The sequence below is a fragment of the Lepidochelys kempii genome, chromosome 7, assembly GCF_965140285.1.
Source record: "Lepidochelys kempii isolate rLepKem1 chromosome 7, rLepKem1.hap1, whole genome shotgun sequence".
In the NCBI taxonomy this organism is placed as follows: Eukaryota; Metazoa; Chordata; order Testudines; family Cheloniidae; genus Lepidochelys; species Lepidochelys kempii.
The window spans coordinates 84,371,596-84,395,908 of record NC_136386.1 but is presented as its reverse complement, the minus strand read 5'-3'; the positions used below and the strand labels follow the sequence as shown (position 1 = coordinate 84,395,908).

Sequence of the window (24,313 nt, the reverse complement as noted above, 5' to 3'; positions counted from 1 at the left end):
ATTCTGTCATCTGATCCTTTACAATGACCAGCAAAATAGGTTTTAAAACTCTCCCCAAAGAATGCCAAAGTCTCCATGAAGGGAAAACTCCATAGTAGATTCAGGCATACATAGGTGTAAATCTAGCTGCATTCCTTAAACCATTCTCTGTGTATCAAAGTTAACTGGTGCTGGCTCTTTTACAATATTTCCTGTATTCCCAGGCACCCAGAGAGAAGCTTCTAATCACAAAGCCTGAAACTAAGTTACAGCCACCTGTCCCTGAATTCTGGAGATGCAAAAGCTGTTGTTAGTTGCCATGCTAATAAATCTTCATAAAGAGATTAGAAATCTGAGCATTTTCAGAGCTTTCCTTAAACTCCCCTTTTTTGACTGTGGGACTCTAATTTTGAGATCTAGAATTCCAATAAGCACCAGGCATGATGCAGAGTTTTGTGTAAGGTGATGAGCATCCTGTTTCTCGGGTCCACAGAATACTTTCCCGTTTCATGTCATTTCAAAAGCAAAGTAGCTTACCTTTTGCTGAGCTGGTAAAGAAAAAGAAAATCAGCCAAATGTGTCCTGAAGCTGCTTGTGAATTCATGGTAGGGATTGTGTGTGAGCAAAACAGAGTGCTAGGGAAAGAGGAGAAGGCTAGAGAAAGGACAGGGCAGGAAGGGAGGGCAGGAGGAAAATACAACAAACCCCCTCCAGAGTGGCCAGAATTGACAGGATTCACAATGTCAGGTGACAAGGCCTGACCTTCTCCCTATCCCTGAATCACACATTGAAGGAGAAGCAAATCATTAATCCCTTGCTCCAACTCCCAGCAGCAGCCGCAGCAGCAAAAGAAATAAAAGGTTTGGAAATCATTTGGATTTGCCAAAGCTTGCAACAAGGAAATCAACAAAAACTGCAAAATGGATTTCTGGGTAGAGAAAAGGCAACAGTCTGGAGTCTCCCTTGCTGAATCTGCCTGGGGGTTCAGAAGAGTAGCTCTGTCCGCTGAAACATAAGTGCTCTCCAGGCCTAGCCACTTCCCCTTCTCTACCAGAAAGAAAAGGGAAAGAAAGGAAGGGAAATTGACAAGAAAGTGGCCAAAAAAGCAGCAGCAGAATCATCCCTCTTCCTTTCCTTTTCACGGGCTGAGGAGTTCCAGCCTCTCGGATCAGGTTACTTAAAGGGCCAGGCTGGAGAGGAATAAGAAAGCTGGGCTCTGTGAATGAAGCTTGTTGAATAGAACACACACACACACACACACACTGGAATGCAAGCTTTCAATTAATCTCAGGCCTCTAACACAGCACTTTACCAAGTGTCCATGAAAGATGATCAGAATTGTAATCTGTTTCAGAAGGAAATAATTTGGAAAAGTAGGGCATTAGGGTTAGGAGAACAGTACTATTTACACAGCCACATGTCAGCACATAGACAAGCCATGCCGTCATCCAGGTTCCTCTATAAATCTGAGAAGTGTTTGTTGTTTGTCATTAGGAGCAGACACATTGTGCTAGGTGCTCTCCAAACACAGAAGGAGGAATGGCCTTCGCCAGGAAGAGCTTATAATAGACAAATCTCATAATCAAAAGGCCGGGGAACCGTAATCTACAACATATGACAAGTGGGAAGGTAACTGGCCATGCTAGAATACAAATGCTATGATGTAAACTGAGCCTAAATCAGTAGAAATTGGGTGTCTAAATCCCTTAGATCTCCTATGAAAATTCCAGCCCTAATGTTTTAATAAAACAATGAAATATTTGCAAAAAGAAAAGGAGTGCTTGTGGCACCTTAGAGACTAACAAATTTATTTGAGCATAAGCTGTAGCTCACGAAAGCTTATGCGCAAATAAATTGGTTAGTCTCTAAGGTGCCATAAGTACTCCTTTTCTTTTTGCGAATACAGACTAACATGGCTACTACTGTGAAATTAAATATTTGTGTATGACGTATAATCTCCAAGAACCCAATTCAGAGGGGCCTTAATCAGTTTGCATCTCTGAGTCACAACTGAAATGGGTTTTAGGGAGGGATTTGTATGCAGAGAGAGTAATGACCGCTGGAGAGGAAAGATAACTAAAGACTGAATCTTGCAGTGCATGAAGGATCTGGCTAGAGATCAAAGGATGCTCACTTACCAGCCCCATTTCTCCTGCTGACCCACTTGCCCTCTCAGGAGCTTGTCTGACTATACCAAGTACTGTGTGCCTCGCATTTCACAGGGTCTTACATTTCAGTCAGATGTGTTGGCAGGGGAAGGAAGTGCAGTGCAGCCAGGGAAAGGAGGGAAAAACAAGAGCTCTAACAGGATTTTTGTGAAGAAAGGTTTGACCTAGTTTATTTATAAACTCTTAACATAGATTATGGGGTGATGAACTGGTCGTGCCTAGTTCCTCACAGATTGCCCATATACAAAATAGGACTTGAGTCCTACTGAATCCTACTCCATGACATTATTCCTAGCTCTGCCACGGACTCACTGAGCTAGTTATTTAGGGCTTGTCTATATTGGGACTTTAGCCATTGGTGCAGCTGCACTAGTGCAAATCCATAGTGCACGCACAGTTTACATTGGTGCAATGCCATTTGCAGCTTACCCTGCTTTTGAAACTGGTAGCTAAAAGCTCAGTGTAGACTGAGTTTCCCTTCCTGTAAAATGGCATAAAACTCACCCACCTCACAAGGGTGTTTTGAAGTTTTGCAGAGCACTTTGAGCTCTTCAGTGAAAGGTGACATATATGTAAAAAGCAACAAATCTGGCAATTATTACAAAGGTGGTGTTAGCCCATTAGGGGCCCTAAAGCAGGAATATTTTGCCCCCCAACACATACCAAAAAGTGACTAAGGGGGCCCCCTTGAGCCGCTCAGGGTGCTGAGCAATTGCTTAGTCTGCTTATGCCTAGCTCTGCTGGCAAACCACTTTTAAATAACATACGAGATCTTTAAAATTCCAATTCCGATCTTTCACAGTAAGGTGTAACGGTGCTTAGCTTGCTTCATGAATGGATGGTCATGCAATGATCTCATCTCCCATCCCATTAGCTCCCATTCCTCTCAGAACCATTGTCCTTTTCTGCACCATATTTGGAGTCACTTAGTGCACTCAGAAGCTGTTTTAGTACACAGCCAGGTGTGGGATGCCTGTTCATTCATTCATTTCCATGTAACCTGTGTTTGAGGCAAGGAAACATATTACAGACCAGCACATCACTTTGGTGCATACACGCACACAATGTGGCTGGAGACTGGACTGACTGGTTTGTGGGGCAGAGGATCCTAATGGTTTGGTCTATGGGCTTTGGATGGCAGAAGTTCAATATCTCAGACCTCTATAGTACTGGGCACTAGATTGACTTGGTATTGTACAAGTGTTACATGCAGTACGATTGTATTCCTTTGTAGATTTGCTCCTGTCTCCCGAAAAGCCAACTAATGTGATTCTGATTCAGAACACTACTTTTATTAAGAAATAGAGTTGCACTGAAGAGATGCACGGACAACAATAAAGCACTTCAACTTGTTAATGAGCAGCTTGTTATTGAATTCTCTGCATGTGCATAGAATACCAGACCCAGCTTACTTTCTTGTTGTGGCCACAGACAGAAGCTCTGTGGCAAAAATCTCCAATATCCATGATATTCCGGTGCAAATGCTTGCAGTAATTTGAAATCTTGTGAGGAGCTTCTGTAGCTCTACAATTCATTTGCAAACTTAACACCATTAATTTGCGCTTGAACAGGGACTGGGAGTGGCTGGCTCACTACACAAGCAATTTCCTTTCTCTTGGTATTGATACCTCCACATCAATTATTGTGAGTAGACAACATCCACCCTGATTGAATTGGCCTTGTCATCACTGGTTCTCCACTTGTAAGGTAACTCTCTTCTCTTCATGTGCCAGTATATGTATCTGTAATTTTCACTCCATGCATCTGAAGAAGTAGTTTTTTACCCACAAAAGTTTATGCCCAAATAAATCTGTTAGTCTTTAAGATGCCACTGGACTCCTTGTTGTTTTTATGGATACAAACTAACACAGCTACCCCTCTGATACTTGAAATCTCGGTGGCAACATGAAATGGTAATACAACATTATAGTGTTATGGCACCTTTCACCTAAGCACGTCAGAAACCCTAATTAAGCCTCTCAACATCTCCAGTTTCTGCTCTGGCTGCAGTGGCCCTCAATACTGAGTTTACCATGGCGCCTGGCCCAGGATCCAAAGGGGCTCTGGCCTGGCCCACTCTGCTTGGGCTGCAGTAAGGCACCTCCAGCTCTTTTCCGCCCCCCCTCCTACCGCTCTCTCCTGCAGGGGCAGAAGCTTGGTCCTGCCAGCTCCTGGGGCTCCTGCTGCAGGGCAGGCTCCACCCACACCCAGCGGCACCCAAGCTCCCCCCTTCCCCACCTCTTCCCCCCGAGCGTGCCGTGTTCCCGCCCCTCCCACTCCCGGTGCTTCCTCACCGCCGAACAGCTGTTTTCTGGTGTAGGGGTGGAGGTAGGGGGGAGGAGTGAGGCCTCAGGATGCTCAGGAGAGGAGGCGGAGAAGAGGCGGGGGCAGGGCCTTGGGGAGCGGGGGTGGAATAAGGGCAAGGCTGAGCAAAGGCGGGGCCCCCGCACTCCCCTACAGACATCCCCTCCAGCCTCCTGCCATGAGCCACTCACGGCAGGGGGCTGGGAGCACCCTCACACCTCCAGCCCCCTGCCCTGACTCCTGCACCCCCCCATATCCCCACCCCTCGCACCAAACAGGAGCTGCCCCAGGTAAGCGCTCCACACTCCAACCTCCTGTCCCAACCCTGTCCCAACCCCCTCCTGCATCCTAACTCCCTCCCAGACCCTGCACCCCCAGTCCTGACTCCTTCACCCCTCTCACACAAACACAGCCCTGACTCCCGCACCCCTCTCACACACACAATCCTGACTCCTGCAGCCCTCTCACACACTCCCAGCCTCCTGCCCTCCCTGACTCCTGCACCCCCCACATCCCCACCTGCACCCCTCGCACTAAATGGGAGCTGCCCCAGGTCAGTGCTCAACACTGCCCCAACTCTGAGCCCCCTCCCTCACCCTAACTCCGGGCCAGACCCTGCACCCCAACCCCCAGCCTGATCCTGCACCCGAACTCCCTCCCAGACCCTGCACCTCCAGCCCTGAGCCCCCTCCTGCACCCTAAGTCTGGCCCGACCCTGCACCCCAATGTTTTTTTACTTTTTTTTTTATAAAGCGCTCTTATATACAGCGCTTTGCAGTAGTTAGCTAATGGTACAAACAATATTGGGAAAAATCATTAAGTGGTCTGCTGAGACCCACAGAGATTTTCAAGTGGTCTGTGGAAAAATAAGTTAGACTACAAAAACCTTCAAGGTACCTCACTTTATTTTCATTTACTTGCTATTACTTATAGGAGGAGGATGAAGAAAAAAAGAATGAAAAATGGGGGTTGGAGGGAGATAAGAGAGAATATTATTTTTCTTGGCTGGGTCCCAAGGAGGGGCCCCAAAAATGAAGCTGAGCACAGGGCCCCACGAACTCTAAATCTGCCACTGGGGCTGACCCCTCCCCCACAGCTCCCCACGCCGCAGTCAGGGGCTGACCCCGCGCGCCGCATGCCGCTGCCGGGACAGGGGCTGACCCCTCCCTTGCCCCAGCTCCCCGCACCACTGCCAGGAGCTAGGGCTGACACCCTCCCCACACCGCTGCCAGGGGCTGGGATTGGCCCCTAACCCCCCCAAGCTCCATTCTGGCTGGGGCGGGGGTTGACCCCCTATGCCCTGCTGCCTGACACCTCGCGTCGCCACCCCCCCCCCCCGGGTCCTCCATGCCCCGCTGGGGGGGGGGGCCGCACCAGACTTTTTTGGTAAACTGGGCATTTGTTCATTTGCTCTTGCCAGCTGATGGGGATAACTGCCCGTTTTTGTCAAAAAAAGTCAGGATGGCTGGGTCAGAGCTTAAAAAGGGAACTGCCCCGGCCAAACGGGGACATATGGTCACCCTATCTCCAGGCAAGTGGGTCTTGAGGGAGTCTGGCCAGGGTGGGGGCAGACCCTAGCCTGGCCAATCGCGCCACTCCCGAGAGGCCGGAGTGATTCCCTGCCCTGGCCCTGGCCGCGCTGCCAGCTCAGCCTGGCAGACGCTGTCACCTTCCAGCAAGGCTGGTGAGTGTGGCCAGGGTGCTGGGTGTGAGGGAGTGGGTCTCTGGAGGTGTGTGTGGGGCTGCAGGCCAGTGGCGGGTGTCTTGGGGGACGGTGGGGGAGGTCTGTGTGTTGGGATGCTGGGCAGTGGGGGCTCTGAGTGGGGTGCTGTGTAGTTGTGGTGGTGGGCTGTGGGGAAGTGCATTGGGCAGTAGTGGTGTGGCTGTGTGTTGGGGTGCTGGGCAGGGGTGGTGGTGTGCAGGCCGCTGTGCATTTGTGGTGGAGGGTCTGTGTGTGGGGCTGCTGGACATAGAAGTTCTTGGGGACGCTGGGCATAGGGAGTCAGGGGCTGTGTGGCATGGCATGGGCCCACCCCTGAGGGGAAGGGGCATGCTGGCAGCACAGTGCTGGGTGGGCCAGTGTGCGTCTGGCAATTGCCGGTTTGTATACAGTGCCCTTGCACTGGGCTGGGTGGAGTGGGGCCGGCCCCACCATGCTATGCCCCATTGTCCCTGGCTGGCCCCTTGCTCTGGGGGCCGACCTCCCAACGCCATGCTCCTTTGCCCCCATGGGGGCCCACTAGGGTGACCAGATGCCCCGATTTTTATAGGGACAGTCCTGATTTTTGGGGTCTTTTTCTTACTCCTATTACCCCCCGACCCCTGTCCTGATTTTTCACATTTACTGTCTGGTCACCCTAGGGCCCAAAAATATGTTTGGCGCCGGGCCCACAAAAGGTTAATCCAGCCCTGGTGGCCCTAGCACTGTTACAGTCTGCTGTGCTGTGCTGTGCTCTGCTTCTTCCAGACGCTGTAAACTGATCACAGAGTGGCAGGAGTCACGGAGATCAGCTGGATACCCAAGCAGATAGTTTATTTCTAAAGGGACCACAGGCAAATACTAGGAGTCATACATTCTTTATACAAGTAATTGATATGCAATGATGTCATTACCAAAGAAATCTGCACATTTCAGTAACCTAACCTGGCGGAGACAAAGAGATGGAAGATTGTTCTAAGGTCCACATTAGAAGAAAAATCATACAGCCATATATGACAAAAGGAATTGCAGGCCACCATTGCTACCTGAGAAGCCAAGAGCAGCAGTGATGGATCCAGTAAGATCAAACAGCTGTGAGCTATTTTGCCAGAAAGCAGACATACACCCTCCATAGGTGGTGTCTCCACCTAATCCTCTAAATGCCTCTGTGAACAAACATCACTTCTCTCTTATTTGGATTGAATTCCAACCAGTTCTTCTTTATCCAGATTGCTACCTCCTGGCACGTAGTGGGAAAGTAATGAGGCAGCAGCTGTGTTCAGTGAAAAGGAGCCAAAGAACTGAGAATCACTAACATATGGATGACTCTACTACCCAGAATGGCTTTGTCTCCTCCAGTGGCTTTAAAAAAGCACTGACAGGACTGATTTGAGTCCTTTGGAATGGCGAGCAATTGCTCAGCGGTACCCACGGGATCTGAGAGGAAGGACTGAAATGTTTAACGGCCAATCTTTCAAGCAGCGAGTCAACCCACCCCATGGACCATGCACCTCCTGCATCTGAGATCATTGGAAAAACACAGCCACATTCTCTTTGTGATTCTGCATATTGAACCAAATACCCAGCTGGATCATAGCAGAAGCAGTACTTTAAGCATCTACAGCTATGGGGACTTTTGGAATTTCACAGAGACCCATTTTACAGTATGACTTAATGTCTATGGCACAGTCATTAAACAAATTCTGTTTAAATTTGCCATGACTCAACATACAATGTCAAAGTGAAGAGAGGAATTAGGTGATACAGGATATTGCATGCCTTTTCATGTACTCTACAGAACACTTTTTCACTAGGTGAGTAATGAGAGTAAAACACTGCAGCTATAGCAGGAAATGTGCTAGCACTTCTTGAGGTTCTTCCATCAGGAATGAGAGAAGATTCCAAGTTAATTGGGTGGATCTGGCTGGTTCTGCTTTACATCCTGGGATAAATGGAACTGGAGAACTTCTGAAGTACCCATATGCACTAAAAATTAAAAATAATTTGGGATGGGTCAATGTGGGTCAACACCAGTTATAATTTCACAGAGCAGTTAATGCCTCGCCCATGTGGGTAACATTTTCAGTGCCCAAAGGCCAGATTTTTAAGGTATTTAGGCACCTACAAAAGTAGATAGGTGTCTAGGGGCTTTTGAAAATCCTACTAGGTGCCTGTCTCCCATTGAAATCAATGGGAGTTAGGTACTTAGCCACTTTTAAAATTGCAACTGGGTGCTTATTTGCATCTTGAAGCATCTAAATATTTTTTAAAATCTGGATCTAAGAGATGTAGTCTTATAAATGCCTAAATCACTTTTGAAAATGGGAGGTAGGCTCGGAAGTCTCAAGAGTTTTTGAAAATGTTTCCCACTGTTTTTGCTGGTTATAACAACACACTTTATTTAGCTAGAAAAGACACAAAAATTGCTCATAGCAGAGTTTATTTTGATAAACCCCAAGATTTGGAACAACTGAACTTTGGAGGAAGTGCCAGGTTTGCTTATTTGGATTTGAATACAGTATTTTGTTTTTTGAAAACTGTAGCTCAGGAGAATGGCAAGTTGCAACATATTTTACGCTTTAAAAATCTAGTTTACTTATTTCTACTGGCACAGATGTATCATTGGGTAAAATCTTCTTTTATTTACTTAACAGAATTTTCACCGCAAAACTAAGGATGAAATTCTATCCTGATCCCATGCCCAAATCCCTGCCAGATTGAAAACTTTCACAGGGAATGCATTACTGTTCACTCAGAGGTAACCACAAAAAGGCTACCTGAATTCCTACTCTGTGTTACCAAAATATAGCCTGCAAGGAATTTGTCATTTATTTGTCTATATGTAGTATAGTCTTGCTCTCATAGTAAAGTGTGAATGTTCAGAAAGTCTGATCAAGTGGTTAGAGCATTGTACTGGGAGCCAGGACCTCTTGGTTTCTATTCTTAGCTCTGCCATTTGCTCACTGTGTGACTCTTGGCAAATCACTTAACTTCTCTAAGGCATCATCCATAAAATGGGTAAAATACTTCCCTACCTCAAAGGTCTGTTGCTGCTTAATTAAAGTTTATAAAATGTCTTAAGACCCTGGGATTTGAAGGGATTATGTAATAAATACAAAGTATTTATTTAATATAATAGTTTTACCTGGCTTGTCTTCCTCTGGAATGGATTCTTGCTTCTGGCTCTGAGACAATCTGTTATAAAGAAATGCAGAGAAAACTAAATATTTTTCTCAATCTAAAATTCTAAATTTTGAATAAACCTGGTAGTCATGAAAATGAAGGGTTGCATTAGTCTGTCACTTTGCCATTCACTTCCTGTGTTCAGGTGTATTTTTATTTTCTAGTTACTCTGCTCATGCTATTGACTGGAAGTCCACATAGAAGGACTGAAATCCAAGCCCCTGCACAATTTTACTAGTTCACCTTAATCTCTGACGCATGTGCTACTGAAATAATGGGCCCCCATTGAGCAGTGACTGCAAGCCATGCCATTGACTTAAATGTGCTTTGGATCAGGTCCTCAGTTAAACCAGTTGACATGGGGGTGAGGCGGGGGGAGAGGGGGAGTTAGAAGGTGGACAAAATCAGTTTTATTGCTTGCTTGATTAATCTCTTTCTGTGTAACAGTCTCTTTCTCGCCTCTTGCTGCTGTACATGCAGGCTAATGTACCCAGCATGTCTCCAGCTCTCAGTAAGTGAAATGTTTCAGTTCTCTGTCACACTGTGAACATCCCATTGAATAATTTTTATGACAGAACCTGATTGGATGATTGCTTCCCAAGTGTTGCCCTCTGGAGGACAGGCCCATTGCCGTCTGGGACTGAAGCCTCTGCTCCATGCTTGTGCTCAAGGACTGGGGCTCCAGTTGTAGGTTGGCTGTTGCAGTCTGCAGCATCCTCATAACAAGATCCTTTTCTGTAATGAGAGGAAGACAAGTAGGCAGCAGAAGAAACAATATCTCACCTGTTACAAAACAGAGAGTGAGTGAGAGAGAGAGAAAAGTTCCGATATGGAAACATTTGAATGTCATAAAATGATTTCCCTATTCCCTGTAGTCTGTCACTTTCTTCACCCCCTCTATGCAGCATGCGTTCAAGCAGAGCAGAGAGAAGTTGATCAATCAGAAGTACAGCAGGACTCCAGTGATACCCTGGTCTTGGAACAGTGGCATGTGTAATGGTCTCTTGCTGTAATATAGGTCCGTTGAGTCACAAGCTACTGTGCTACCTAAGATAGCTCAGTGGTTTGAGCATTGGCCTGCTAAACCCAGGGTTGTGAGTTCAATCCTTGAGGGGGCCATTTAGGGATCTGGGGCAAAAATTGGGGATTGGTCCTGCTTTGAGCAGGGGGTTGGACTAGATGACCTCCTGAGGTCCCTTCCAACCCTGATATTCTATGATTCTGTTTCAAACAGTCTGTTATACCATCTATTAAATGTTATTTAAACAGAAGAGCTACTCTGGCTCCCATTTAAGGTGACTAGATGTCCTGATTTTATAGGGACAGTCCCAATATTCAGGGCTTTTTCTTATATAGGCACCTATTACCTCCCACCCCCGTCCCGATTTTTCACACTTGGTCACCCTACTCCCACTATTCCCTTTTTGTGGAAATAGGGATTTCCCTTACTCAACTGGTACACACCCAGAGCAAATACTCTTAAAATGAATACAATTAATATAATCTGGCCAACAATATTTATCTTCCTACAGCTGCATTTTTATACTGGAACTCAATAGTGAAGCCTGAATTCAGCAGCAGCAGCATTACCTTCAGCTGCAGCCTGTAACTCAGAAGCAAAATATTCAAACATAAAGGCCTAAAGTTAGGCCTCCAAAGTCATATTTAAGCAGATTAATAAGTGATCTGACTTTCATAGGTACTGAGCACCTGAAGCCCCCATTGAGGTCAGCACCTGTGGAAATCAGGTAATTGATTTAGGAGCCTTATTTTGAAAATTTTGGCCTATAACTTTTACATAGAAACTGTCCTTTACTCTAATCATAGAATCATAGAATATCAGGGTTGGAAAGGACCCCTGAAGGTCATCTAGTCCAACCCCCTGCTCGAAGCAGGACCAATTCCCAGTTAAATCATCCCAGCCAGGGCTTTGTCAAGCCTGACCTTAAAAACCTCTAAGGAAGGAGATTCTACTACCTCCCTAGGTAACGCATTCCAGTGTTTCACCACCCTCTTAGTGAAAAAGTTTTTCACTAATGCTGGGCCATATTCAATAACGGTCAGTGAAACCCAAAAGACAATCACTGGCAGGAAAGACAGAATGAAGAAAAAACTGAGACTAACAGAGACAATTTTTAGAAAGCCATGCACGCCATCCATCTGTCCAGATTCTATTCCAATCCCATCACCACAGCATCTGAGTCCCTGAACACCAAGCAAAATTCATATCCTTAGTTCTTCACCAGTTAGTGCAGACCTGGTCATTAGAAAACCCTAATAGATTCCATACAAAGAAATCTTTCCTCCAGAAGCAAATTTTCCCCTCACAGAAAAATGTATACTCCACAAACTCAGGTTGACCTGAAAGGCTGTAATGTGTGTATTGGGAATAAACTTGTGGTTGCTGAAGTAGAGATAATTAGGGTGCCAAACTCTGAGAATAGAAGTGGCTGTCTATTCCTTTGGCTCAGGCACCAAGTTGAGGTTTCAGGTTCTCCTCACCCCTCTGACCAGCTGTGAGCAGCCATTGCTGAATAGCCGACAAAGAGTCTGTCTGCAGGATCTGACACAGCAGCTCCAAAATCTGTTGGCAGAAGAGCAAAGTAGAAAGTGACAGCATGATCAGGTCAGAGTGACACTGATTGTACCTGGAACACAGACAAACAGGAGGTCATTAGGATATGCATACACAGGCACCTTGCTTATCTAGACACCGTACAGGTGTGGTTTTTCAGTTTTATGAGTTACTGTTCCTTGCTCAGGGTCTAACCTACACATTTGAAAATATAATAAAAGAAGTAGAGGATGATCTATCAAAGCCTACTGTGTGCAAGGGTAGATATCTCCCCCCACCAACAAAGACTAGGATAAGGCCCTGATCACTGAGTCGGTGTTTAAATTGGACTAAATTTGTTTGGACATTGAGTCTTCTGGTGCACTGCATGCTCACTCCTTTCTGACCGTTGTCCTTGTATACAGGCACGCAAACTCACCTCAGAAGAGTACATTATCAGTTAGGAGTGAACTCATGTTTCCATGTTCTGTGTTGTTTTTTACCATCTCTTGTTTCCCTCTATCTATTGTGCCTAGAGCAAGCAAAACAGGGGCAGGCCTAGTCACACTTGCTATACATGCTAAACTGGAACTTCTCATTCTCCTCCCAGCCTGCAGAGGAGATGAACTTCAAAATGTTTCTTGGGCACTGCTGCAGATTCTCATGAATATCTCTCCTTAGTACCCCTTTCAGCTGCCTTTCTGCAATTAACCTGGCACTGTCTGCTGGCACTTGACCATTTAAAAACAAAACAATATCAAATCCAAGCTGTGGAAAACAAACCGACTTCTAGTAAACAAACTTGTCTCCTTGAGGGAGGGAAGAAATGACTCCTACAAGGGCAGTATTCATTCTCTTTCCATTGTTTACACACGTCAGTTCTCTATTCCCTGCCCACTACAACCTATCATCAGTCAACATTTTTATTAATGATCTCAAAGTAAATATCAAATTATTGCTGATAATTTGCAGATGACAAAGATTGGTGGAGTGGTTAATAATGATGACAACAAGGCAGTCATGCAGAGCAATCTGGATCACTAGGTAAGATGAACCCATTCAACTAAAATGTGTTTGCATACAGCCAAAGGCAAAGTCATACATCTAAGAACAAAAGAATGGCTAATACAGTCTTTGGATGTATAAACAGGGGACTAGTGAGTAGGATTAGGGAAGTGATTTTTACCTCTGCATATGACATTGGTGACACTGATATTAGAATACTGCATCCAGTTCTGGTGTCCACATTTTTAAAAAGATGTGGAAAAATTCAAGGGGGTGCAGAAAAGAGCCACAAAATTATTTGAAAGTTAGAGAAAATGTCTTTAAGAGCTTAATCTGTTTAGTTTATCTAAAAGACTATTGAGAGATGACTTGATTACAATGTACAAGTACCTTCATGGGGAGAAAATATCAGGTACCAAGTGGCATTTTAATATAACAGAAAAAGGCAGAACAAGAACCAAGCGCTAGAAGTTGAAGCCAGACCAATTCAAGTTAGAAATAAGGCACACAGTTTTAACAGTGATGGTGATTATCCATTGTAACAAACTATTTAAGGGAAGTGATGGATTTTCTGTAAAACACCATGTGCACATATAGAATGTCCTTGTGACGAGGTGTACCTACTCGCACCAGCCCTGAAAGGATTAACTGTGCTTTGCAGGCTGAGGAAGCCCTGCCCCAATGACTCTGCTGCGCATGCTCAGCCTGGAGGCAGAGTATAAAAGGAAGCAGCCCAACTCAGTTTGGACAGGCTGCTGAAGGGGGACGATGTAGGCTCTCTGTAGGGAGCTGCTATAGGTCCCAGTTACAGAGCCACAGCACACACAGCTCAGGCTGCTTGATGAGCCTGGAGAAGGGACTGCACTGGCAGGAGCTAGGCCACTTGAGGACCCCAGAGACCCGTGGGGACAGTGGAGCCTCGTCGAGGGAGAAAAGGATAGGAAGCAGCCCAGGGAACTTAGACTTTTCTGCAGTGAGTGAACTGTGGAACCAGTCAGAGTGTTTTGGGAGGATCCCCATTGGCTTGGTGGTGAGCACCCCCTCCACCACCACCAGGGCCCCGGGCTGGGACATGGAGGAGCAAAGAGGGCCCGAGTTGCTCTGCCCTGGATGCCACACACCCCTAAGTGGCGCCCCATTCCCCCAACAGGCCAATCGGCCACACAATCCCACCGATGTGGGTTACTTTATTGACTCTGGACATTAGGCCACGCTGTCCTGAGCGGAAGAGCTGCTTTATTGACTCCAGCCACTAGGCTGTAGTACCATGTTTTATAGTCAGAGTCACGAACACAGGACCCAACAGGGTGCTGTACATTTTTTTTCCCATACCTGACCCAGCGCACAGGATGGAGTGTATCTACCCTGCGACAGTCCTAAAGGAAAAATAGTCACACAGAGGATGTGAGCAGCAGGAAGTACCAGGTGTAGCTACTCTTTCTCATTATGTTCTACTTACTACCAGCTCTTGGCCTTGGAAAGACAGGGCAGCATCTTTGCCTTTGTTCTTTGCATTATTCCGGCACAACTGGTGGGGTGTATGGCGGATTGTTGCCCGAGAAGAAGGTGGGATGAGGCGCCCAGTTTCTGCTGAGTACTGTGTTGCTCTCTGGGGCTCTTCCACCTGTTAAAATGCAAATGCACACATGCTTTCTGATTAGAGGGCTGAGCGTGGGACAGGAGTTGCACAGGAGATAAAATGATTAGAACAAGACTGAGTGTAAAAAGGCTGTGACGAAAGGGGAAATCTTCATCAACACATGAACAAAGAGGTGCTTGGCTGTTGCAAAAAATATGAATGTACCTGCTGCAGTTAAAGTGAAACTACTGTGCAATACTAAAAGCTCACCTGGGAGGTGTGTTTCTCTCCAGCTGTGAACTGTGCACTGATTTTGCAAACAGTGTTTTATTTAAAACTGAAACTTGTGCACCACGTACTGCTGTCTGTCAGAAGAGACAGACAACTGAATGGTCAAAGCCCAAACACTGCATCTAAACCCATAGGTATCCTTATGCAGCTATATTCATTTATAAATTAACACTGAGATTATCAGGTCCCAGTATTAAAGAATGCTAATCCAGGGTGCTGAATTTGTTGCTCTTGAAAGTGAGTGACAGCACTCACTGGAGCTGATACAGTGCATGTAGGGGTTGTGTAAACTTCCTGTATGCAGTGCTATATATGCACCTCAATCCTGACCTGTAATATGTATTGGTATTCTACCTCTGGCTCCCCACAGCACTGCCAGTGTCCTTCGATCCTGACCTAAAACACCTCTGCTGTATCCGGCCATGATCTTTCGCACAGTTTTGCTCCTTAATTTTGACCTACAACATCCTGTAAATCCTGATTCTCCCTCCACTGGAGATTAACAATTGTGTCATTGTGCGATTGTTTTGTGATGTTCCTCTACAAGAGTTTGAAACCAATTTCATCTGTACCCTAAAGTAGATTTGAGCCTATGTGTCAAGAGGTGAAAAACTAGTGTTGACCCACTTCTCCTTTTGGCATGGTCCCCTCTGAGTAGTTGTTAAAGACTCAAACTACAAATTTTGGCTCCAGATATTAAACACCCCAGAGAATGGGATAGTAGAGATCCAGAAGTTATGATCCAGTACATTATAAAAGCAAATAAATCATCTGCAAAATTTGGATCAGAGCTCAGATTTTGGTCAACCTCCAAAATTTGGGGATCTCCAGATCTGGGTATGGGTCACATTCCATTGCACATTTTGCCTTGTTTAGATTAGGAGTAAGTAGGTAATTTAAAATGATCTTTACCAAATAGATTTCCACATGACCCTTCAAGTCTTGATGCTGTCACCAACAGACTGGGCCACATGACCTACAGTAGTGATATAGCAGCCTCATGAAAAACTCTCTTCAGGTTTTTCTGCTCCCTCCCTTCCATTTCTTTATTTTATTCCAGGTGTTGGTTAGATGACACTCAAGAGTAAAGCAACCCTAAGGGTCATGCTTGCAGTATGAAAAACTCACCACTTCCTTTTGCTCCATTTCAGTGGAGGAGGAAGCACTAACTCTGGCAGCGAGTTCCCGCAGTTCTTCTCTCCATGCATCGGACAAGACACCTGTGAGATAGGAGACATGTGAGAAAGCTCAGTATAGTAGCATCACTTAGTTCCTACAGCACTTATAAACCCTGTATAAGTCTGAACATAGACCACACCTTGAATTCCTCCCCCTAGGCATCCATGACTTCCTATTTTCACTGTGGAAAGGTATTTGCATGGGTCTCATCATGAGGCCAACAGTTCCCCTGCAGAGCTTGGATGGAAATGAAATGCAAATAAATGGTACCTACAACCACTGGATACATTACAAGGTATTATGGGATATACTGTATCTTAAGCAGTGATACTCTTTTGTATGAGAGTGAGTGGAAAGGAAGGTTCCCATCTTTCACACCATGAGTAGCCCTAGAGGTAACACAAACATCCAAGTGCAAACTTTGTGGTATAATATGGGAAGGAGATAGAGGCTCGTACAGGAGGGAGGGTGTTGCAGAGATGGATGAGAAGATGAAGAGGGGGGAATCTCTCAAATCTCTGCTCTTTTCCACTGTTAAAGCCTCCTGTGTGGGCTATGGGCTCTGCAGGGAGAGTCAGGGCTGCGGGGGTACAGAAGGCTAAAAACGAGAGCACTAAAATCTTGGTGAGAGGCCTGTGCTCCACAGCCTATTGCTCAAGATGGGCAGTTCAGAATCAGACACACTGCTTCCTCCTTGGATTCTGTTGTACCAGGTGGTTGGTGCAACACCAAAGCATTGTGCATGTCTGAGGTCTGATGCCCTCCAAGTGAAGGGAGAACCCCTAGCTTCATATTGCCAAAAAATAAAGCTGCTGGAGAGTCTCAGGAGACTGAGGAGCGCAGAACAAAGGGGCACTGTGCTCACAGTGATATCTCTGAAAGATGGGAAAGGACAAGCAGACACCTCTAACCCAGTGGCTCTCAACCTTTCCAGATTACTGTATCCCTTTCAGGAGTCTGATTTGTCTTGTATCCCCAAATTTCACCTCCCTTAAAAATTACTTACTTAGAAAATCAGACATAAACATACAAAAGTGTCACACTATTACAGAAAAATTGCTTACTTTCTCATTTTTACCATATAATTATACAATAAATCAATTGGACTATAAATATTGTACTTACATTTCAGTGTGTAGAAGATAGAGCAGTATAAACAAGTCATTGTCTGTATGAAATTTTAGTTTGTACTGACTTTGCTAGTGCTTTTTATGTCACCTGTTGTAAAAGTAGGCAAATATCTAGATGAGGAAAACCTCTGAGTACCCCCAGTGGTATGCGTACCCCTGGTTGAGAACCACTGCCCTAACCTAACCACTGCCCTAACTGTCCATCACTTAATTGCCATGGTAATTCCATGTTTGGGATACGTGCAAGTGATTAAGTGGTTCTCAAACAGGGCTATCTGGCCCTTGTAAAAATGAGAAGCTGATGGTGCTTTTGTATGCCACAGGAAGATGTCTGCCAGGGCAAAGCTGCTTTTCCACCAGTGCTGTGTGGCAATACATGCTGTCTCTGAAACCTGGCATTATGTTTCTCTGGTTCAAAACCACTTCAGCTCAAAGGGGCAGGAAAAATAATCAGGCTCAGTCTTTTGTCAATGTAAGACCTGAGCTACCTCCAGTCCTGTAGCAAGCCAAAACAAGGGCAGTCATTTGAGAACCATTTCAGGTACAGCATGATTAATTTTGTTAATTAAGGAATTCCACTTAATTGGACAAAAGGCCACCCAACAGGGCATCCTGATCAAGCAGTCTACCGCACTCGCGTGTGTGAGCAGCACACTAACCTACAGTTAACCTGGGGACAAGATTACTATGTGGATCTCCAATCGGCATCTGGGCCCCTGACACCCCCAGTACAGTAGTAGAAAGCTGGCCTTTTATCATTGGATGAGGTGACAAAGGAGTCAGCACAGACCACGCATCATTAACCATACAGATGGGGGCGCCATTTAAGCCTACAAAAGAAAATGAAAAGAGGTAAATATCAGTTAGTAACTCAATGGAAGAAGAAAAGGAGTACTAGTGGCACCTTAGAGACTAACCAATTTATTTGAGCATAAGCTTTCATGAGCTACAGCCAATGAAGTGAGCTGTAGCTCACGAAAGCTTATGCTCAAATAAATTGGTTAGTCTTTAAGGTGCCACTAGTACTCCTTTTCTTTTTGCGAATACAGACTAACACAGCTGCTACTCTGAAACCTGTCAATGGAAGAAGCACACAAGAAAATAGTCTTTCACCTTGCATAACACACAGCATTTACAGTTACTTTCTGCCGGAATAATAAATCTGTAGGTGCATGAATTTTGTGGTGGCATACATAGATCAATTTTCCTCCCCTGCCCCAATAATACTGAATGGATTCCTGAAGCACCTCTGTTTATAGATCTATATTTAGTTAGGGAATACACAGTTTGGATGAATTACTACTGCCTATATCATCTTTAAACAGGAAGCCAGGCATGGGATAAATTCCTACATTGGAAATACACAGCTGGGATTATCTTATCCAGATGATGCAGTAGTTGATTGTCTGAACTAGGTCCTGGGATGGAACAAAGACATGCATGATATCAACCTAAGGAGTCTCACTCAGATCATAACTGCTGCTCAGAAGAATCACCAGGGCAACACTTACTCTAGAAACATTATGCAGTCAAAGTTCTGCTACTTTCCTCATATCCCACTGTACTCTGCAATCAGGCCTGTGCTGAAGCATTACATTAATTTTTCGGTTTCCTCCCATCCCATCTGACCTCTGCTCCTCAGCAAAGAAAGGCCACATCATTAATGCCTTCAACTCCTGTTTCCTGCCCCCCCCCATCCTAAGGCCATACCTTGGATGTGGGTCACTCGGTGAGGATGGGGGTTGTGCCGTGAGAAGAAGGAATGGTGGCTTAGGTTGCCAAAGCGAGAGTTGTTCTTTGACTGGGGTCTCATGGCCTCCATACTAAACCGCAGTGGTGTGTTTAGAGCCACGTGTTTGAGTTTTCCTGCTAATGCTGTGATGTCTTGTCCTTTGAATGGACCAGCAACTGGGCTCCTTAGCATCTCCATCTTCTCCTTAGCAGATATACACTTGGTTCTTGAAGAAAAAGAGAAGAAAACCATGTATCAGCATGCAATCACATTTTATGAAAATGTCTGTATCTTAGGTACTAGTCAGGTTCATGAAAGGCAGAGTGAGAATCCATTCCAAGTAGGCATCAAACTCCAGTGCAGGTTATCTTCCTCTCAGGGATTTCACCCCAAATCCATTCTGACCAGGCAGAGAGATCCACTATCACTTATTCTTTTCCTTCACATCCCAAGGGATTGCGGCAAACTGAGGGAATCCTCTCCCTTATTGACACCGGAGCAGACTTTGTTAGAATGTTTCATTTACAGAAGGGGAAACCTTGGATCTGAATTTCATACCCACCTGAAATGCACTTAATGCTCTAGACAAATTTACTGAGGAAAAATAGCTTGAATGAAATACCTGAGTGAAGAGAAGCTGATAGGATAGTTTGCTCCCTGTGTTGAACAGGTCTGTTCTGTATTTATGGGAACACTTTGTTGTTACCTGGTAGGCCAGCAAGAGCACACATGAATGTGTAAGCTGAGAAGCAAGCCCACACAGACTCCCATGTTTCTGTTGACATACAGAAAAAGGAGCCTTCTGAGGGAAACCCCCATGAAAACAATGAGAACTGCCCCAGCTGGCAGCTTTGACGGGTGACTCAGAGTCATGGCTTCCTGATCTGTCATCTGCTGAGACAGGCAAGGTTAGGAGCTCAGCTTTACCACAGCACTGAGATCACATTCTCAAGCCTGACAAAAACTCCTCCACTCAGAGGATCGTTAGCCGGCGTTTCACCAGATGACTCCCAGCATTATTAGCATCAATGCTAATATGAGGAGCAGGAGCCATTGTAGCATCATGCTCATGCTTCACTGCGTTTCTTAGCTAGAAAAAAATCATCATATTTTGCTTGAGTGTCTGGCTCAGTGTTCTGTTTCCTAGATCAGAACCAGAGGAGACCTAGGAATATGTGGGTTCTGATTTTTCCTCATGATCATCTTAACTCAGCGCTGATCCTTCTGAAGTGCTACAAAAAAAGACCATTTTAGGACTCCCCACATACTTCCCCATGGCAGCCCACTGCGTGTCAGAGTGCTCTATGCTTTGGCAGGAACAAAGTTTTCAAAATGCTCTCTGTTGCAGCAGGAGAATGATGTGCAGGGAAGGTTTCTTTGGAAGTGATTTGCAGGCCCAGGCAGTATTTCAAACGGGGGCTGTTAACTGCTGAGTAGAGCTGAGTGAGTGCTGAATTTTGCCTGAATATTCATTGAGAGCCCTTCTGTGTTTGCATTACATGAATACAAGTTGATTGACAGGCATGTTTGTAGAAATGGCATGTTTTCAGGCAACTCTTGTAGAAAGTGAATTTGAATTCATTAGTATGAGTATTAGCACCAGAAACCTGATTCTAAGCATTGTGCTCATCCAATCAGTCCAATCTATGTACTATGGGCAAGACTTGGGGTATTGGGAAAAAGGTGGTTTAGAAACACCTTTGCAGCCCACTGAGGCTGGGGGCAGCCAGGGGACAGTTCATCCCCTGCTGTAAGTATAAGAACAGCCTCAGGTTGTTGTAACCTACCCTAGCTATAATAGCCCCTTAGATGGCCGTTCTGCTGTCTGAGAATTACCCCAACATGTCTCTTCTCCCTGATGTGCCCCCTATCTTTGGAGCAGGGCATGAAGAGGTGGCCTACAACAGGCTACTTGGCTCTATACCAGCCTGGAATTCACCTACAAAAGGGGAATCCCCAGTAATCCTGTTATGCCTTCTTTGACCCAAGGGCAGTGTTAAAGGGCCAGCTGAAATATAGAGAATCTAGCCCTGGACAGCTTACTCTCAATGCACTGAACATCCCCAACAAACTGCTCATAAACAAGCCACAGACCAAGGATTATCAGCAGAAATTACTCAGTGAATAATTTCATACCGCAAATATAGGTCAGAAAAATGTTCTCTTTTTGCAAACAAAGTGGGAACAGAAAACAAGGTGAAATTCATTGTGAATTATTTGTTATGAACGATTCACCCAGGTTTAGTCCTGGGAAAGGATGCTGCCTCTGTAGTTATTCACCCATGGTTTCAAAATGAAAACCAAAACCAGACTTTTTAATGGTCTGTCACTCAGTGTTGTTACCGCACAATGTAACTTGAGCTCTGCTTATGTCACTGCACAGGACACCTGGTGTGTGCAGCTTTATAAGCTAGAAAGCTAATACTCTAAACTCCAAGCAGAATGTTTTTTTTTCTCTGCCTGATGGAGATGGGCTCAGCAGGCTTCCCTCTTTGTCAGCAATGAGACACCCATCACCACCCCATATGACCATTTTTAGTCAGCAGCCCCATCAGCTCAGTTACTGTTTGCATGGGTACAAGCTGCTGCTTTCCCACCAGCTCACTCATGGGCATTGCTGCTTAGGTGTTTCTTCCAAATGTAGGGAATGGCTCTTGGGTACTTACTCCAGCTGCTGAAGAACAAGTTCCAAGTTCTTTATCTCTGTTGCCATTTTAGTGATTCTATGACAATACAGAAAAGTTGGTGATTATTCTAGCATCCGTAGCTGCACAGTCCAGTTGGGAATTTAGACACATGGATTCTATGTACATGTACTATACACACCTATGGACACACTCTCCATCTATTGTATGGGGAGACCGAATCTTTCTTCTCACAATTGCTATAATTTAAGGTACATTCAGTTCCTAAATTCACTTATACCATGGTCTGAGAGGTGTTGAGCTCTCACATCACTCAAACCATTGACATCTCTTTGTGTCAGTTTCCTCACCTGTAAAATGGGGCTAACAATACCTACCTCACAGGGGTGTTGTGAGGATCAGTGAATGTTTATAAAGCGTTCTATAAGGGGGAAGTATTATTATACCACGTTGTGTTGGCAGGTGCTTCCTGAAGTAGCATTTACAAATAGAAACAAAGAGGTACTTCCTCAGAGCTTTAATGGGTTCCCTCAGGAACCAATGGGAAGTGAAAAAGACCCACATGACACTGGTCACCTTGTGTCTGCATAATGAATCCCTAAATCACACAACAGGCCCAGGGTGTGGGTTGGTGCTTAGCAGGGATTAGTGGGATTCATTGCTCAGTACCCCTGGGCATAGGTTTCAAACACTCCACACGTGTTAATAAAGGGCAGAACAAATCACAAGAAGAAGCTTTAGGTGCTATCATTTCCCTCTACCTTCTGCTTCATAATTCACCATTTCAAATGGAACTAAAGTGGAGCCCACTGGGGAGATCATTGACATATAGTTTATCTGTATTTGCTTAAACATTCCTTTAGTTTAGAAATTACAGCTTTTTAAAGGCCAGTGCCTGAATATCTGCCTGAAAGCTATTTTGTCCGTGCCATACCTAGGCCAAACCATCCACCTTGCCACCCCCCACGCTAATTCTAAAGAACGGCTGGTGCTGAAGAGGCAGCTGGGGCAGCGAGCAAAGGAAATTTAAAGAAGTATTTTGCAAACCTGTAGTGTGGATCTCAGTGACCAGGACTAGGAGGAGATTATGATACATATTCAGCATATTCAGCAGCACCCCAACAATGCAGTCACATGTAAACAGGGCGCCTTAAGAAGTCCAGCCAGCCCTCACCAGTCATCAGACAGATGACACCTTAACAAGTCACTGTGAGTTATTTAAAGTTCATTTAAATAAATCCTCTGAAAATAGTCATCCCCCCAGTAACTGGGGCTGGTTCTTCCCCTTGTGAAACAGACTTGTGGCAGTTTCACTTTTGTGATGCATCTACCGTATGAATCAAAGTTGTGGTATGTATAAGTATAGTTGGTTTCCCAGCTGAGGTGTACAGGATTGGTATATGTTGTACTTTAATTAGATGACCTAATAAATCTTTTCACCCCCTCATTTCTATAACTCTTTGAAAACTCCCTAAAAATGTATTTTTAATTCAGATGAAACCTTCCTAATAGTAGTATACCCAGAAGGCACAGAAAGGATGGTCTTGTGATTAAGCAGGTAGACTGCAATTTAGCAGAGCTAGATTCAAATCCTTGCTGTTCCACAGATCTCTTGTGTGACCTGGGGCAAGACACTTAATCTCTCTATGCTTCAATTCCTCCACTGTAAAATGAAGATAATGGTACTTATATTCTCCCATCATTTGTTTATCTTATCTATTTATATATATATATATATATTGTAAGCTATTCAGAGCAGAGACTGGTTCATTCTACATTTATGTACAGCGACTAGCACAATGGGGTTCTGATCTTGGTTGGGGTCTCCAGGTACAATGGCAATGCAAATAAATAAATACATAAAATAATGCCAGCAGAGACTCTGCTAATCATGTATATAGTCAGAGCCAAGAAACAAAACTAGCCTGACCTTGCAAAATGCTGAGCACCCTCAACCCCTTCTGAAGCCAATGGGAGTTGAGAGTACTGAGTACCTCATAGACTCAGGTATGAGATGAGAAAAACACAAACAGTAATAACCAAGGTAATGTGTGGGAGTGGACACTCAAACATGAGGGCTATAAAAGCAGCAGCACTAAGTCTCAGACTTTGGGAATTCGGAAGCTACCTACCTGTCCATCCCAGCTATTTTATGTGCAAGTGTACCTTTCTTTTCACACAGATGTGGTCTGGGACGTAGCTTGTTCATACATATTTGCATAAATCAGGGCTACTTGCTAGAAGCTCCTTCTCCCCAGCTTCCTACATTTCAGAGGGCTGCTGTTTCAAAGGGAAAGTTGGGACTCTGGTATTTGAACAAAGAAAGCAGTAAAAGCCAGAAATGTACCTGTTATTAAATACATATATATAAAGGACCTACTCACTGTTTACACAGCTACCATAGCTTGGTGAATGAGTCCCCTTTGCTCCCACGGTCTGGAGGGAGAAGTGCAAAATTACCTCACTTGTGTTAAAAAGTCTGTTTACTTCATGCCTGATTGTGTTCAGGTTGCTAGGTTACACTTTTGGTGACAGCAGCCAAGCCTCCCCCCCTTCACCCAGTGTTCAATTTCCCCTCCTCCTCCACCCCGAAATGGGGCTGTCAAATAACCCCCCTTGCTCTCTACCTTACTAATTTCATTCTCAGTTGCACTCCATAGTTACATCTCAAGGCTTTCAATGTGAGAGGCAAGTAAGATCAGCTTGGGTGTGCCAAAGTGGTAGAAGCAACTTCCAGCACTACGTCTGAAGCTAAGCACTCCTAGACCTAAACAGACCCACAGCCAAACCGCATATGCCTCCTCTAAGACAGATAATCTTGAGAAAGGACTAGGCTACTTGAATTCCTAATGAGATTTGTTTTTC

General features: G+C 45.0%; 2 protein-coding genes across 5 annotated transcripts in view; both read right to left on the bottom strand.

Moving 5' to 3' along the window:
* The window catches only part of LOC140914833 (microsomal triglyceride transfer protein), a 30,420-nt gene extending 29,305 nt beyond the window's left edge, over positions 1-1,115 (bottom strand). For all 3 annotated transcript variants that reach the window (XM_073353582.1, XM_073353583.1, XM_073353584.1), the window contains exon 1: positions 517-1,115. In XM_073353582.1, coding sequence (XP_073209683.1) covers positions 517-583 — 67 coding nt within the window. In that variant the 5' untranslated portion in view covers positions 584-1,115. The remainder of the gene's footprint in view (positions 1-516) is intronic.
* A 5,843-nt stretch (positions 1,116-6,958) lies between these two features.
* TBATA (thymus, brain and testes associated) lies at positions 6,959-23,920 on the bottom strand. Of its 2 annotated transcripts, XM_073353577.2 has the most exons (10): positions 23,833-23,920; positions 21,470-21,526; positions 18,782-19,029; positions 17,731-17,901; positions 15,891-15,982; positions 14,352-14,516; positions 11,836-11,917; positions 9,912-10,068; positions 9,296-9,345; positions 6,959-8,136 (listed from the first exon to the last, which is right to left on the bottom strand). In XM_073353577.2, the coding sequence occupies exons 2-10, from the start codon at positions 21,514-21,516 to the stop codon at positions 8,057-8,059; spliced, it is 1,092 nt and encodes a 363-aa protein (XP_073209678.1). In that variant the 5' UTR covers positions 21,517-21,526; positions 23,833-23,920; the 3' UTR covers positions 6,959-8,056. The 2 variants fall into 2 exon arrangements, with proteins under 2 accessions (XP_073209678.1, XP_073209681.1); XM_073353580.2 differs by lacking the exon at positions 21,470-21,526 and having other exon boundaries at positions 23,833-23,886.
* Positions 23,921-24,313: the final 393 nt, after the last annotated feature.

Excerpts from the sequence above, each read along its gene's own strand:
- TBATA (XM_073353577.2), bottom strand. The coding sequence starts at position 21,516 with ATGGCAACAGAGATAAAGAACTTGGAACTTGTTCTTCAGCAGCTGGA. Across the intron at positions 11,918-14,351 it reads TCCAAGGCCAAGAGCTGGTA|ATTTTGGAGCTGCTGTGTCA; the intron begins GTAAGTAGAACA and ends TTCTGCCAACAG. Across the intron at positions 9,346-9,911 it reads GGAAGCAATCATCCAATCAG|ATTGTCTCAGAGCCAGAAGC; the intron begins GTTCTGTCATAA and ends TCTTTATAACAG.